Here is a 15,027-nt window from a genome sequence, read left to right as displayed (position 1 = left end):
CTACTCTTGCCTTTGGAGGTGAGTCTAAAGTCGGGAAGAATCTAACACAGTGAAGCCAGTAGTTGTTTATAAAACTAATGTCTAGTGCACCTGGTACATAATTTGCCAATTAATTTTAACTTTAGTACAATGTTATATTAAAAAAATTAAAAGTCGAATAAAGTAGCGATGTATATGAACGTGTATTCTTGTTACATCGGTTAATGCAATAGCACCAATAGCTGACCAACATTATATATGATTCTTCTTACATAATCATGTTGAGACGTCTAAGAAGCCGCTTACGTCCATATTTATTTTAACTCGGTATATTCTCCATGTGTGTATCGTAGGTCTCTGTCTCGTTTTTTCTTTTAAACTCGATCACCCCATACAAAGCGACGCCAAGTATAAGGAAACAGATTAGGATTTGGATTTTCGTTGATATGCAAATGTAGTTACCGTATGCAAACGCTATGACGAAACCTACAGATTCCCATAACCTATAGTTTGAAAATGCTGCTTCTTGATTGGTCGGGAATAATACTCCATAGAACGCTAAAAATAGAGAGGGTATACGTAAAAGGATGCGCAAATACTTTTTTTATCTTGTTAATTAATTGCTTTATGGACATCTTTTCTTAAACCAAATTTTGGGGTTCAACGTAGATTCCATTTTTTCCTTGTGATGCAAAAATATTGTGGAAAATGTAAGGACGTTTGAGAGAAACCTCAAAGAAGAATTAACTTTCCATAAATAAAATCTGGACTAACGTACAAAATGCTAGGAAAAATCTCTCAGAAACAAGCCCCACAGTCCTGCAACTAATGTCTTACTCCTATAGACCATGGGCTGCGGGAGCGTGGAGGACATACTTTACTTCTTCTTACGTCTGTTTCTACATACACTCACCATTGACTTGCGTTTGCCAGACAGCGTCACAGAATCCCCAAAGTGCTGCCCCAATGTAAAACACATAAACGGTGCTTTCTCTAGGATGCCAAACGTAAAACAATATGAGAAGTCCAAGATTAACCAATGCTCCGGATATCATCATGATCGGTCGTCCGGTCCACCATTCGACAATTTTTCCCAAAAACAACGAAAAGAAGGCATCAACGACGCCGAAACATATCATTATTAAACCGACTTTTTCAATACCAAGAGTGCAAGTGACAAATGCCTGAAGTAACACATCAATAATTCATTTTCAGCCAAAAAAACTAGGTTTTGGACATGAAATTGCAACTTTTGCCGACCCGTATTTTTCTTTTTGTCTAACTTTCCTCAGTTCCTTAAAATTTCGTCACTTAGAATCGACAAAGTTCTGGCCAATAAGATGTTTTATTCGTACTAAATTTCGCGCGTATTAATTTTCATGAGGCGAAAAATTTACTTCGCGCGAGTTTAACTGTCGCGTAATAGCAATATGAATGTATTTTACGCGTATCAGCATTTTCTGCGATCACCTTTTTTGATTTTATTTTTAATATTTTTACTAGCGAAATATGTTAATTGTCTATCCATTAGCTCAAATTTAATGTTCGCAAATAACAAATATAATCTAACTTACTCTAGTGAAATCTCCAAAAACAAAACCTTGCTCCAACCCACTAAACATAGTTATTGGAATTAACAGCAACATCTTCATGTTCTTTAGATGTTTAATCGTTGCTATAAACAGATCGCACACCCCTTTCTTCTTTGTTTCGCCTAATATTTTTTCCTGATCCAAAAATAAGAAGATAACAGCTATTGCTAAGCATCCGAAGCCTAGATAAATCAACATCAGCGTCGTGACAGTGGAGTCACTTGTCTGCTGGTTGATTGACGAGATGTTTGTCGAGGGGCAGAAGTTTGCACCGCATATTAATCCTGTGTCTCGTGTGTCGTTACTACTACTATCTATGGGTACAAAAAACAGAAACTTGCAACAAAACCCAAAAGCCAAAACTGACGGCAGAATAAACTCAACGTGGAAATGCTTTCAGTGAGATGTTTAAGGTTTTCAAAAAGAATAAGATATCTGTTTGTCGCATTTTTGTAGAATTTTTAAAAAAAGTTGTTGACGCTACGTTCTTGCGAAAATAGTTCTCTTAAATTCTAAAATTCCTTACAAATAAACTAATAATAACATTCTAACCTGAAGGTTTCAGGATTTGTGAAGAAATAAGATTTCCCCAGATTTGTCCACTTTGAAAGATGAGAAAAAACAAACCAAAAAAGTTGGTGATAACATTGTCTTCGTTCTTGCCAGTGGCTTTACCGTACTTTATTCCTTTTGTTGTTACGTATGAACATTTTGCAGCCCAGAGAGGTGCACCACAAAATCCTAAAACAAAAACACGTTGCTCTTGCAGAAGAACTTATTTGTAACCACAAGGCATGTGAAGGAAAACGCTATGCGAAACAGCGTTTTATCCACTATCAGAAATTTTCGCCAGAGGAAATTTCCTGCTAGTAAAAGTTTTTTTCTTTCACGAACAGAATTTCGCGACAAAAAGTAAAGTAATTATTTGTTTGGTAGAAATAAAATGCTATTCTCAAACTTTCTTATTAACCTTGATACATTGTGTTTTTGATCTTTAGAGTTTAATTTCGTTACAATGTTGCTAATTTCAGTGTATTAGCCCCTATTTTTTATAAGTAACCCCTTAATCCTAGAAATAAGCACAAAAAAACCGAAGACAGATCTAAGGACATTACACTCAAGAGAAATTAATATCCATGCCACTACATACCTAATATAATAGAAGCGGGAAACAATGTCCATCTTTTCGGATAAAAGTTAGCCACTGTGAACAAAACATAGCCCACCATAGACAGCATAACCGTGTATTTGGCGCCTAACTTTGAAATCACCAACGGTGGTACAAACATGCATGAAATCAAAAGAGATAAATAAATCAAACAAAGCGACCACCATCCCATTTGCTTGTCATCATGGATACTGCTTTGCAAATTTTGCAATGCTTGAAAGGCGGTAAATAAGAAAAGAAAGCCCAGACTCATGACAATCAGATTTTTATAACTTGATCGACGAAATGTTTGCAGCTCTTGTTCATCCAGTTCAAGGAAGTTTTCTTCTTCAGAACCCATTTTTGTTTTTCTGTTTGTTGTTGTTGTTGATGGTTTTGTTGCTGTTGTTTTTAATTTTTTACTCTTTTTTTTTGCGCTACACTGCATGAAGATATTAAATTAACCTACATACACATTTTAACTCCAATACATACACATATTTATGAACTCTACAGTGAAACTAAAAGGGCCTGGGAACAGGTAACAGTTATAATTCCACTCAAGAAAACCAATACTCCCGACATTTGAAACTTTTGTAAATTTCAAAGTTGTCGTTGTTTAAAACTTACTCTCCGGCTCACTTAGAATTTACCTATGAAGTCAATACATAACACATCTTTAAGGTTCGTTTGAAAATAAAAACAGACTCTGGGAACAAAGTTTTCCTTTGTTTATGTGGAAATGCTTGCCGCAATTTCAAAATTAACAGCTCTCTGGAATTTTAAGTTTGTTTACACATTTACTTTTTCATTTATTCTTGCATCATATATTAGTTAAATAAATAGAAAAATATATTTATTATTATCACGAAGGTAAACAAACAGATAGTAAAGATGAAGTGGCATCGAAGAAAAAACAGGTTTTTTATTTGGACAAACTCTTCTTAACCTGCAATGCCATGGCAACTGTAGGAGACATTGCTCAATACCATTCAACAAATGGTGCTGCTTGTGTTAAGAGGAGGGTCAGCATAAGTAAATTTTATTATTGGTGGTTGGAAGTTACTGCGGTTTTCAATAGGACTATCAGCTTCATATTTTTAGCCGTGTTTTGCCAGTCCGCGAAACCGGAATGAACAACATTATAGCTAAAAAATCACAAATGTGATATGCTTGTCTGCCTTGTTGCAATTCTCAGAAGGTGATTCGGTAATTTATACTAGCATTTGTTCTAATGGCTAATTTGTGCTAAAGGATACCCAAAATATGTATGAGCGTTATATCCATGGACCAGTTTTATAATAAAAATAGATCTTTTTATCTGAGATAATACAGGAAATATGCAAAATCTCCATAACAAGGGTCTCTGAAACAGATGCGTTCCTGATAGAGCTAAGATGTATAAGATATACGCTACTATTATAAATCCCAAATCTCCACAAAAAATGTAAAAGAGCTGCAACATTATAGGAAGCAATTTTAACGAGAAGAAATTTTCGTGGAAAAAATGTTTGCGAATTTTGTCCTAATTTGAGAAAATAAATTTCGGAAAATTTTTCAATTGTTCAAATTGGCGAAAATTTCTTTCGCGATATAAATCCACTAAAATTTAATCCGCCAAATATGCCTTACAGTTTTGACTCGCAAAAATTCTTCCACGAAATTCACAATTTTCAGACCATTGGTTCACGAAGATTTTTCCGCTAAAATTTTTTCTCTCAAGGTAACGTTTTAATGGACTTTTTACAATGACTGCTTCAAAACATTGTAGACCTACGTATAGATAGCTGAGAAAAAACACAAGAAGAAAACGAAGCTTAAATTAAGCTTTTCAATAGCTCTCCCAAATACAGTTTGTTTCATTTTCTACATTATAAATGTGTTTGCACGAAAACCAAACTCAGCCATCCTATTTCGTAAAAACCTAAAATGTTTTGAATTGAAGCGAGATGGACTATGCAGGCGTAGTTTCCTCTTTCACGATCACTAAACGATGTACTTACCTCGTGGCAATATATGTATTCATAACTATATCTATTACACTCACTCGTCTGTGTATCACGACAAACAACTACTTTGTTGTTAAATTTTTAGCAGCAGCGCTGACACGTTTTTGCTTCTTACAATTCTATGTAAGATGATACAACTTGCAAAGCGGTTTTCATAATAATAAAAACTAACATTGTTTTTAGATCAGCGTGGTTAGGTAAACACTCTCCATCACACAGGACAAAAATCGGAAATTAATCCAAATGACTATCGTAAATGACCGACTAAGTGCCATGGGTTCTTATTTAAACTTGCGACTCTAGGGGTGGGTGCTTGGACTGGGCGCTTAATTGAACACTGCCCACTTATTGAGAATATATTAAAATGTATTTTAAAGTCATCTTTGCTTATTTTATTTTAGCCACAGTAATTTATTTTACAAACAGTAAGGGTTCGTTTCCATTTGATTGCATTTTCCGCTATACTGTAAAAGGCTCACGCGCTTTTTTCCTAGCACATGTGCACGAAATCTTTTATTTTTTTTAAGTGCGCACACGCTCAGAAAAATTAGTGACCAAATGAAAACAAGCCTCAATGCATAAACTTTGAATCATCTTTGTCTTCGTTTCCACTGTCATCGAGAAGTATGACATCTGACGTTGCCTTTAATACGTCATATTTTAGGAACATTGATTAGTTGCAACTAGGAAATTACTTAGCACTAACATCAGATAAAAAAACAGCTAATATTTAGGTGAAAAGCTGACGCAACCTCGTCCCCAGGGCATCATGTATCTTTTAACATCTAACATCGGACAGTGATACTCGCCTTACCGAGATAATAAAGGAGACAGCAGGCGCTGGGAACGAAGTTGGAGCTGACGAATAAAAATTTATTAATTTTTAGGCAACCTTGTTATCGAAAAATGTATTCAAGGGCCGTTGTTTGCTTTGAAAATATGTGAGAATTAATCTACATCATGTATTGTCATTTTTAGATTACCTGAACTAATTTAAACAAGCGCCATGTGCAATTTACCAGACTGCGCTGTTACTCAGCCATGTGGCGCTGACTGAAAATATTACCTTAAGTGTGGGCGTGAAGTCAATATAGCGGTTACGATTATTTATCTTCTGAGATTTTACGTGAAATGGTCTACAAACCAGGGAGATCAACACAAACTATGCTCTTGTTAAATCAATTTATTATAAAAGAACATTAAAGGGTAGTACTGTAACCTCCATTTCGTGTCTAAAAAACAATGCATTTCCGTCAATCTTGAGATGCTTATATTCAAAATCTCACCTTCTTTTAAAAACATGGTCCTTGCAGAGTCCCCCTAAAAAATTGCTACGACACCGTATTGTAAATCAGCAAGAGCAAGCATTTTAAATTATAAATCTGTTCTTTAGCTACTTGATGCAGTACAACTGAAATTAATACAATTCTGGTTTTAACCCTTGCGGCGCGGCGCATCTTTATAAAGACCCTTTTTCAGTCGACAACTAGTCAGCCGCTATTGGTGGCTAAGGAAAAGATCTATATGGTTTATATTTGCTAACGTTGCGTATTCCAATTCATCCTCTATCTAAAATATGGGCAGCACTTTGCATGATCACGTGGTCATCAGGAGCTATGGCGCTAAAACGGTGGAGTATTTTGCGAGTTTTTTTCAATTTCGAGAAAGTTAGTTCCGCCTAACTCACTATTGGCGTTGTACTTCTTGCAAAATCCGGAATTTTTTTCCAATTTTTCCATTAAATTGACCTATATATATAAGATACATGAATTTTTCAACTTCAGCTGTTTCCGTCTTGTATTTCCTGCATAAAAGCCCTTAAAACGGGAGCTATAACTGAAGACAAAATGTTTAAATAAACTCCTTTTTTGCTAAATTAGCAAAATTTATTTCTCATAGAATATTAGGACTTGGTAACTTCGTTAAAATTAATTCCCTTTTTATGCTTATTGAGGCAATGAATAAAAAGAAAAAAAGCACTAGGAACAAAGTTGATATTTTATGAATTTTGGTTTCTTGCGCACGCTACTTAACTTGCGTAGGTAGAAAAGTATAAACAATTTTAAACATTTTACTGAATACTTGGTAAATATCATCTTAGTTACCAGGGATTTTTCCTTTTTTATATGAGTGATATCTTCTCACACATTAAAAAGACAAAAATTTTCTGGGAACGAGAATGGGTAAGGACATGTTTTTAAATCTCTTGAAAATCTGTTTATGCTTTTAGGACTTCTGAAGTAGCTTTTTCAGTTATCTGGCAAGAAAGAAAGTGCTAAGAGCTGCTAATTTGGTACCACACTCGTCCCCAGGGTTTTTTTGTCTTCCTAATATGAGAGCATAGCTATCAAAAAGACAAAAACCCTTGGGACGAAGGTGAATTTGGCACATAATAGTTTCTTGTGCTTCTACAGCGACGACGACGCAAACTCAGATAGATGAAGGAGCACTAGTCCCAGTCCTGCTAAAGATGACGCCTGCCATTTGGTTGCTTTGACATATAAGATGCTACAAAATGGGTCCACCTTTTTTAGCAGAACAAGTTAACAACAATTTATAAGAACAATGAGGTTGGAAATGATTAAAGAATAAGAACAAAAACATAAGAATGGCTAAAATATTTTGATATTCTCTGTTTTCTTGACAAGAGAAAGTAAACATGGAAAAATACTCTTTAAAAGCAGAGTATTTATTTTTTTCCGGAATCTATTGTTGAGATTTTGCGAATCAGCCACTCTGATAAATTGGACCGCAATTTTAATGAAGCCACTATATGATAAATAAAGATGTTGGAAATATAAAAACAATTTTCGGCTGAATATGTGGGAAAATAAGAACACCCCAGGCTCCAGCCAAATTTCATTTCCCATGTAAAAGTGTGAAAGAATAAAGTTATGATTTTTGCTTCAAATCTCGTTTCCGGGAATTATATTTATTTGATTTATTTTTCAATTTCTTTTTAAGAAAAAAGAATCCTGGGAACAAAATTGATTCCCCGAAGGCTTCTTTATTTTAACTGCTTTAGTTTTCCATGTAAAAGGTAAACAAGAGACTCCATTAAAAAGAGCCTAGGTGCCAGGTTGTCAACTCGTTATAACTCACATAATATAATCACTGTTAACCCGCCATTGCATGTTAATGCGCCAACAATGGATATGTTAATAGTCACATGATGTAAACATTGCGGTCACGTGTTCACGTGATTGTTGTAATGTCGTATAAAAAAGTTTCGTAATGGAATAAAATGAGAGATAAGTTAATGGAGTTTTAATGTGAAATAAACTACTTTGGTTTATTGTAAACACATTTGGGGAGAAAGTAAGTTTATGTTTCTTTAGAGTAGAATATCTATAAGTGTTGATTCAGTAAAGCTCTCGCTTCCATTTGCGTGGTGGGCATTATTAGCATAGACAACAACATTGGGCATAAACAACAACACTTGGAATAGTCAACAACAACATGGAAGGGTTTCACCTGCATAACTTCTAAATAATGGAATCACAAGAGAAAATACCGCGATGTGGATATATCAGAGTGGTGTAAAAATATTTATGAACTGGCGCGATTTGCAGACTTAAAGCCTCGAATAACTTAAACCCGTCCTCACGCCAAATTTTTAATGGCGTAAAAGAATTACGCATAAACCAAACTGATGCAATATAAAACAACTTTGATGAACACAGAACTTTTAAGATGTTATTGACAACAAAATTGTCTTGTAACCAATGCTCCAAAAGGACTCAGTACAATGGCCAATCACTGTTTCAACGTTTTAATTTAAATAGTTTCAATATGAATGAAAGTGTAGTACTTTCAGTAGGAGCTTAGCTGAATTTTCATATTCCTTCATTTTGCATTTTAGTTATTTATACTAAAGAAACGACGATATTCCCAATGGTGAAACTATTTATTTCTTTTTCGAAGGGGAATATTGACTTTTTCGAAATAACTAACTTTTTTTTTCTGATTGGTCTGAGTGAATGTTTTTTTTTTTTCGTATACCATCTATTACATTTCAAATCTCTTTTACAAAACTACAGAAGATCTACAAGGAAGAGTGCTACTATGCTGTAGCCAACGTGTTTATCTAAAAGAGATTTTTTTATTTTTAAAAAATCAACGATTCTCTAGATATTACATCTTAAAGACAAAAGTTTAAGTTAAAAAATGGCTTTTTTAGAAAAAGTTAAATAAATCAAAAACGGGGACTTTGTGGAAAAAAATTAAAAAATCGTTTTTACATACATCTCTCACGATTCTATAGAACATCGAATGAGATTTGGAAACGAAGTAGTTTTGTAAATGAAGTTACTTTTTTGAAGGCAGGGTGTGTTTCAAAAATGTCTCTGCACAAGTTAAAAAGTTTCAAATTATTTTTATACCATTTGATAGGTGGTTGAAAATGCTTTTTGGTAATGTATGAATGAATAAACTTTGATTAACTATCGCTGAAAAAATCGCGATTTAAAAAATCATGCTCACAAGGTATACCGTCACCTTAAAGTTGGGCCTGAAAATGCAAAATTTCGACAGTTTCTTTCAGTTTTTCCTTTTAAAGCAGATTTATTATTATTATTATTCTTTTAATTTTTTGCGAACATTAACTTTCGCTACGTAAAGGATTACCTTCTTTTACGTTGTACTTTCGCAAATCGATGTCCTTGAAAAATTTCGCGACATAAATTTTAATAATATCATGTTTTTTTCAGCTAAGTAGACGCCAAAAACTGGTTTTGTGCGTATCTAATTTATTTTACGTCCTGCTTTCATAGGTCACTATGAAGCTCCGAACACTTATCGTCGCAATATTATGTGTGCTGCTCTATCCTGATCCCATCATATCTAGTTTGTTTGAGTTGTGCGAGCAAATAGACTTTTATTCATCCAGTAAACTTCTTCATTGCTTGGACTATGATGACTACGGTTGCTGGTGTGGACCGGGTGGGAGCGGGACGCCGGTAGATGGTTCGGATGCGTGCTGTCGGGATCATGATCATTGTTACGACAATATTTTAAGAAATCACAAGTGTAACCCGTACTTAGCACATTATCAGTTCCACAAGGGGCAGTGTTGTAAGTATTATTTTGGTCAAGGTTAGGTTTTCCCCAACGACAGGTTTTACTAAAAGTGTTTTGTACTTAGGACCTTTGTGTGCGTGTTGTAATTGCATATAAAAAAGTTATGAATGAAAATTTGCACGGATCAAGCTTGAAAAACCCGAATCAATGCTTGGTTCTAAGATTAATTATTGAAATCTAGTTTAGGGATTGTTCATGAATGACAGGGAGGGGGAGTGCAAAAGTTGATGCTGGTTCATGGGGAAGAGAGGGGTGACACTACTGTCGACGTCAACCACCACAATTTTCAAACCCTTGATTTTTCTAATTAAGAAAAAAATTCTTATAAAATTTTTACACTTCATGTGATCAGTAGCGTGTGAAAGTCATTCCTGTTGCTAATTGTAACTCTTTTTTTAGCTCTTTAGTTCTTTTTTTGGCTGAATGCAATAGATGACGTCGACACGGGGGACGAGGGCTAAAGCAAGGTTGACGCAGGTTGACGTAGGTGTGGAGGCACAAAATAGCAATAGGAAGTGAAGAGGTCATCCTATTAATTAATTTCAATAATAATAACAATAGTGGAACGTGCCGACGGCATTGTTTTTATTACTGGTACTGATGTTATTTTTGTAAAAATACGCATCCCAACCTAACCCTCCTTGTTGAACGCACAGGGTTTTAATTTAAGCATACAGCGTTTGTAATATATGGAGTAATGTGTATGGTAAATCAAGGTCGCATTTTGTCTTTTTTCTTTTAGTAAACGAGCCTGGCAGCTGTTTATATAATCTATGCAAATGTGACCAAGCCATTTCGATATGTTTGAGTAAAAATAAATATCACTTCAAATACTACGGCTGGCGAGTGTTTTACAAATGTAGATGAAGAAAGGAGTTACGTCATTTCATCATTTCACCTTTATCAGAAAAATAAACAGCAGAGGGAACCTGACAACCTCGTCCCCAGGGCATCTTGTATCTTTTCTGACCCCGGGACAGCGATACGAACATGGCCCTGGAGGAGGCTGGTCCGATATGAAACCTGATTGGCGCGGATATGTCAAATAATTATTGCGTCATACAAAACATTTTGGCGAGGCGGCGAGTCTGTGACCAACAGGAGGAAGCTGTTCGTATTAAAATGGCGGAGGTGTATCAGCAGTATCCAGTTTTTTCAAAGTGAAAAATTTAATAAAAAGCATTACTAAGCAATGAGAGTATAAAATAAGACATAAAGTAATACTGCTTACATGACAATATTTCAATAGCTGGGAATGTTTAATAAAGCTAGAAAAGTAGCTAGCTAGCACACTATACCTAGCACACTATCAAGATAAGAAAAAAGAAAGAAACTCAATTTGTTTCCAAGTGGCCAGCTTTGATTTGCAGCTTTTTGCAAAGACTGACGTTGCATAAAATTGCCGCCTATGTCCTTTATAGACAAAATAATTTTACACAAAATATCGAAAATGTTTTTTTTACAAAATATATATACATTACGTTTTAAATTATATCAGGTTGTTATTAGTGGGCATGTTTTATTACCTTATATGCTTTGGTTACTATAAAAGATATAAAAAGCCAGTAGGTTAACCGTCGGAGCCATTTTATCATTGAATGCACATTTATCCGGCCTAATTCAAGAAAATTCAAATTGCAAAAGCTTCAGTAAAAAGATAAAGTTATTGACTTAAAATTTGTTAAGGAGTACTTTTAAACCTATCTGATAAAATATAATTTTACACGAGGCATGAAAAATTTAAAAAGCCATTTTGAGGAAGAGAAAAAGTTAGGAAGATTTTCTTAAACTGATTCTTGCTAGGCCTTTTTTAACACGCTATGAAAAAATTTCAGAAAATCGAACTAATCAAATTTTATTGAGCGCTCAATTAGGCATATGGTTAAATCCAGGATATACTGAAGATGGTGGTAGATATTTAACAGCTCACCACTGTGATATATTATCTCAAGAGTTTTAATACAAATTACAAAGAAGTGAACATAAAAAATCACAAAAAAAGTCTAAACCGAGTATATAGTTTATATAGCGTCCCATAACTTCAGTAAAAATTAAAATATTGACTTGAGATTTGGTATGATATGGTTTTAGATTGGTTTGATGAAATTGAGCCAAAAAATAGTTCTATTATCATCATACATTCTGAGTTTCAGAATTTAGCCCTTTTCAAAGACGCCGATAAGTCGTTTTGACAGCATATCAATTTTGACCAAGATACAGATTCAGAAAATTTTAAAAGCTATTCTAACCTCAGAAATGTCAGATAAGATTCAACCTAAAATTATGCTAGTAAACAAAAAATTTAGTTGCAAGGAATGTCTCTTTGCTGACATCTTTTTGTGATAGGATGCTCTTATGAGAATACTGAATTAATCTTCACGGTTAGCTAGTTTGGCATTTTAAATATTTTCCAAGCAGAATTATAACAATAAATAGATGTATATATCAATAAAAATCGATTTTTGAACAGCAGCAGAATTTTGATGAGCTCTAAAAAGTGCGAATTTATGAAACTAATTTTGGTCCAAAATCCCCAAAATAATTTCCTCAAAAAATTATTCCCGAAACATTTTTTTCTCAAGGTAGCAATACTTTGCTGTTCGTAAAGTCGTATATCAATTCTTTCTAAACTATTAAGGCAGTGATACATTAAATCGAGAAAACAGATCACACGCAGACTTGTCGTTCTCGATTTTCAAACCAGCATAATGCTTTTGATAAAATTTTTGAATTATTTATGTTTTAAACAGAAAAAAACCTTGTTTTTGTATAAATTAGATGCAAATTAAGTGTATATACAAAATAAATGTGAGCTTGCTGAGTAAAAAATAAAAAAGCTGCAAGGCGTTTTAAAACATGTCATTAAGAAAAGAAAAAGCAGAATTTATCAGTAATGGGTGGCTTTTTGGAAATGTTAAGGCCACAAATGTAAAAGAAAAAAATACTTCTAAAGTAAATACTCTTCTGAAGCCTTTTTCACCCAATATAACTGCAAGCAGTGAGTCCACCATAGTTGAATTCAGTTTCAGCTAAGTATTGTTTAAATACAGCAAAATCTTTGTCATCATATAAAAGCAGTAATGCAGACACAGATATGAACTCACGGTAAATGAGAATTCTAAAGTTCAGCCAAAATGAATAAAAAATGTAAATGTTAATATGAGGTTAAATTTCTGCCTAGCTACTTTCAGTCGGGCACCTAGAATGATACGAACATTTGAAAATTATGTAGCCATATCTGCACCTTAGAGAACCAACGAAGTGCTATGTTCAGATGGGCAAATCATTTACTAATTTCCAAGTTTCCCCTAGCTACAAGTTTTGCAACCCAGTGCTTGCTAGTCAACCAATTCAGTGAAATACACATAACTAAATTGCTTGAATTTCTTCAAGTAAACAGCAGCCTAAATAACATTATTGTATATTTATACATTTACACAAAACAATCAAGGGCAATATGCGAGAAGTTTGTGTGTTGCGATGAGAGGAATCAAAACAAACTCGCCGCACGTATCTGTGACGTAAAAGGCCGATCTCGCTTAGCTCTGCAAGGTTATATTAAAACTTTGGTACATTGAGACAAATCTCATTAAATATTACACACAGAAATACTGTGTATTGGAGGGTCACGTGACGAGGCCTCCTCCAGGGCCATGTTCGTATCGCCGTCCCGGGGTCAGAAAAGATACAAGATGCCCTGGGGACGAGGTTGGGAACCTGAGTGAGTGTTTAAAAACTATGTAAATATTTTTTTTTCTTGTGTTTCAAATATATACATGTAAAGATGCGAATCTAGTCTTGTAATTAAGAAAACCTGCGTCACTGATTGGTCGACATGACGGTAAACTGTAACGAATTTTATTCATGTGAAAACTTAATTTATACTTCTTATACAAAGATGCGACACAGCATGTCACCAGCGTAATTTAAGTTTTGATTGAGTGTTCTTTTAGTTTAGAAAGTCACCGTTCAGTTTCCACACGTGTACGTTTTTGACGTGTTGTTAAAGCCTAACTAATTGTAATACTAATGGCAAGAAGAACTAAAGGATTTATACAATCCAGTTTACTTTGTTACAAAATGGCAAGGGGGTTGGGGTACTCTACTGAGAAGTCGTGAAGTAACAGAAGGGGATGTTACAGACAGTTACAAAAGACAGTGGGGTGGAATTTGAAATTACTTATTCGTATTATTTTGCGTCGAACTCTTTTGCGCATTAGTACGCGCGATGGTACGAAACGGTACAGTAATTTCGCGTTAAGAAGTTAATTACGAATGATGCTTACTATATCTTTTATAACGAATTTTAAACCCTAAAGATGAACTGATTGGACGTTTGATCATAGAATAATAACAGCAATATTCCCCATTACATATTTTATTATAAATTCTATGAGTTTCATACGAAAAAAAGTGATTCGTAGGAAGTTTGAATTCGGTTGATACACTAGCCATACGGAGCATGTAAACTCAGGAATTTGGTCTTCTTATGAAGATTGTTGACAAGCAAAAATTAGACCTTCAAAGTACAGAAAATTAAACACCATTCAAAAGCTGTTTTACAAGAAATAAAAAATGCATATTGTAGCACCTGATTGAGTTAAAGGAATGCTCCAAGTGGGTTGGACTAAACAGCCAGAAAATGCGACGAAGGGTGTACCTTGATGGTGTTAAGTCTCCCTTTATAGACTTTTAAAAATAAAGCCTAGCAAATACGTTGGAGGATTAGATTATTCTATCCTCCTAGCTAGAATACATGAGCTAGTAACAATCATAGATCAAAAATCCGGGAATGAAATTTCAGATGTTTATTAGTTTTTATCAGCGACTTAATGTTTAAAAGAAAGAGCTAAATGTTTTCAACCAGGCAGTACTTTTTCTTGTACATCTTCTAATTTGTGAGTATAAAAGCAAACCCAGATCATATTATATGTTCTGCGGGAAGCCGAGTTTTTTTTTCTTGTGTTAAAATTGTATATAAATGGCGAGTGGTTTTTAAAACAGTAAAATTGTCAAGGAAAAGTGGGAATATTAAGTTTAAATTGGCAGTCAGAACTATTTAAATATTTAAGTATCTATGGTATATAATCCAGTATTGCGAAGGAATAAATTTCAGATCTCTTCTTTAAAAGATGAGCATGCCAACTTATTGACTTTAAATAAACAAACAAACAAACAAACAAACAAAGCGTTAACTTTTGCAATTTGTTCAAACATCTGG

The 15,027-nt window shown here is 34.3% G+C and overlaps 3 protein-coding genes across 4 annotated transcripts in view; 1 reads left to right on the top strand and 2 right to left on the bottom strand.

Moving 5' to 3' along the window:
* Positions 1 to 14,275, bottom strand: part of LOC130622984 (FACT complex subunit SSRP1-like) — a 92,060-nt gene extending 77,785 nt beyond the window's left edge. The window contains exon 1 of the mRNA XM_057438454.1: positions 14,272 to 14,275. The gene's annotated coding sequence lies outside the window, so the exon portion shown is untranslated. The remainder of the gene's footprint in view (positions 1 to 14,271) is intronic.
* Positions 81 to 4,864, bottom strand: LOC130622989 (protein unc-93 homolog A-like). 2 transcript variants are annotated; one of them, XM_057438460.1, is made up of 6 exons: positions 4,722 to 4,864; positions 2,722 to 3,160; positions 2,124 to 2,312; positions 1,554 to 1,885; positions 893 to 1,163; positions 81 to 537 (listed from the first exon to the last, which is right to left on the bottom strand). In XM_057438460.1, exons 2-6 carry the CDS (start codon positions 3,077 to 3,079, stop codon positions 299 to 301), a joined length of 1,389 nt encoding a protein of 462 aa, XP_057294443.1. In that variant the 5' UTR covers positions 3,080 to 3,160; positions 4,722 to 4,864; the 3' UTR covers positions 81 to 298. The 2 variants fall into 2 exon arrangements, with proteins under 2 accessions (XP_057294443.1, XP_057294442.1); XM_057438459.1 differs by lacking the exon at positions 4,722 to 4,864 and having other exon boundaries at positions 2,722 to 3,381.
* Positions 7,820 to 11,388, top strand: LOC130622993 (basic phospholipase A2 10-like). The gene is made up of 3 exons (XM_057438463.1): positions 7,820 to 8,045; positions 9,500 to 9,800; positions 10,549 to 11,388. Exons 2-3 carry the CDS (start codon positions 9,506 to 9,508, stop codon positions 10,671 to 10,673), a joined length of 420 nt encoding a protein of 139 aa, XP_057294446.1. The 5' UTR covers positions 7,820 to 8,045; positions 9,500 to 9,505; the 3' UTR covers positions 10,674 to 11,388.
* Positions 14,276 to 15,027: the final 752 nt, after the last annotated feature.

The sequence above is a fragment of the Hydractinia symbiolongicarpus genome, chromosome 13 (assembly GCF_029227915.1).
Source record: "Hydractinia symbiolongicarpus strain clone_291-10 chromosome 13, HSymV2.1, whole genome shotgun sequence".
NCBI classification, from domain to species: Eukaryota; Metazoa; Cnidaria; class Hydrozoa; order Anthoathecata; family Hydractiniidae; genus Hydractinia; species Hydractinia symbiolongicarpus.
Note: the sequence above shows the minus strand (reverse complement) of the source record. Positions and strands in the feature narration are given on the sequence as shown.

Coding starts and splice junctions, on each gene's coding strand:
- LOC130622993 (XM_057438463.1), top strand. CDS start 9,506: ATGAAGCTCCGAACACTTATCGTCGCAATATTATGTGTGCTGCTCTAT. Junction 9,801..10,548: donor GTTCCACAAGGGGCAGTGTT/GTAAGTATTATT, acceptor TTTTTCTTTTAG/TAAACGAGCCTGGCAGCTGT.
- LOC130622989 (XM_057438459.1), bottom strand. CDS start 3,166: ATGCAGTGTAGCGCAAAAAAAAAGAGTAAAAAATTAAAAACAACAGCA. Junction 1,886..2,123: donor ACAAATCCTGAAACCTTCAG/GTTAGAATGTTA, acceptor TTGTACCCATAG/ATAGTAGTAGTAACGACACA. Junction 538..892: donor CTGGCAAACGCAAGTCAATG/GTGAGTGTATGT, acceptor CTCTATTTTTAG/CGTTCTATGGAGTATTATTC.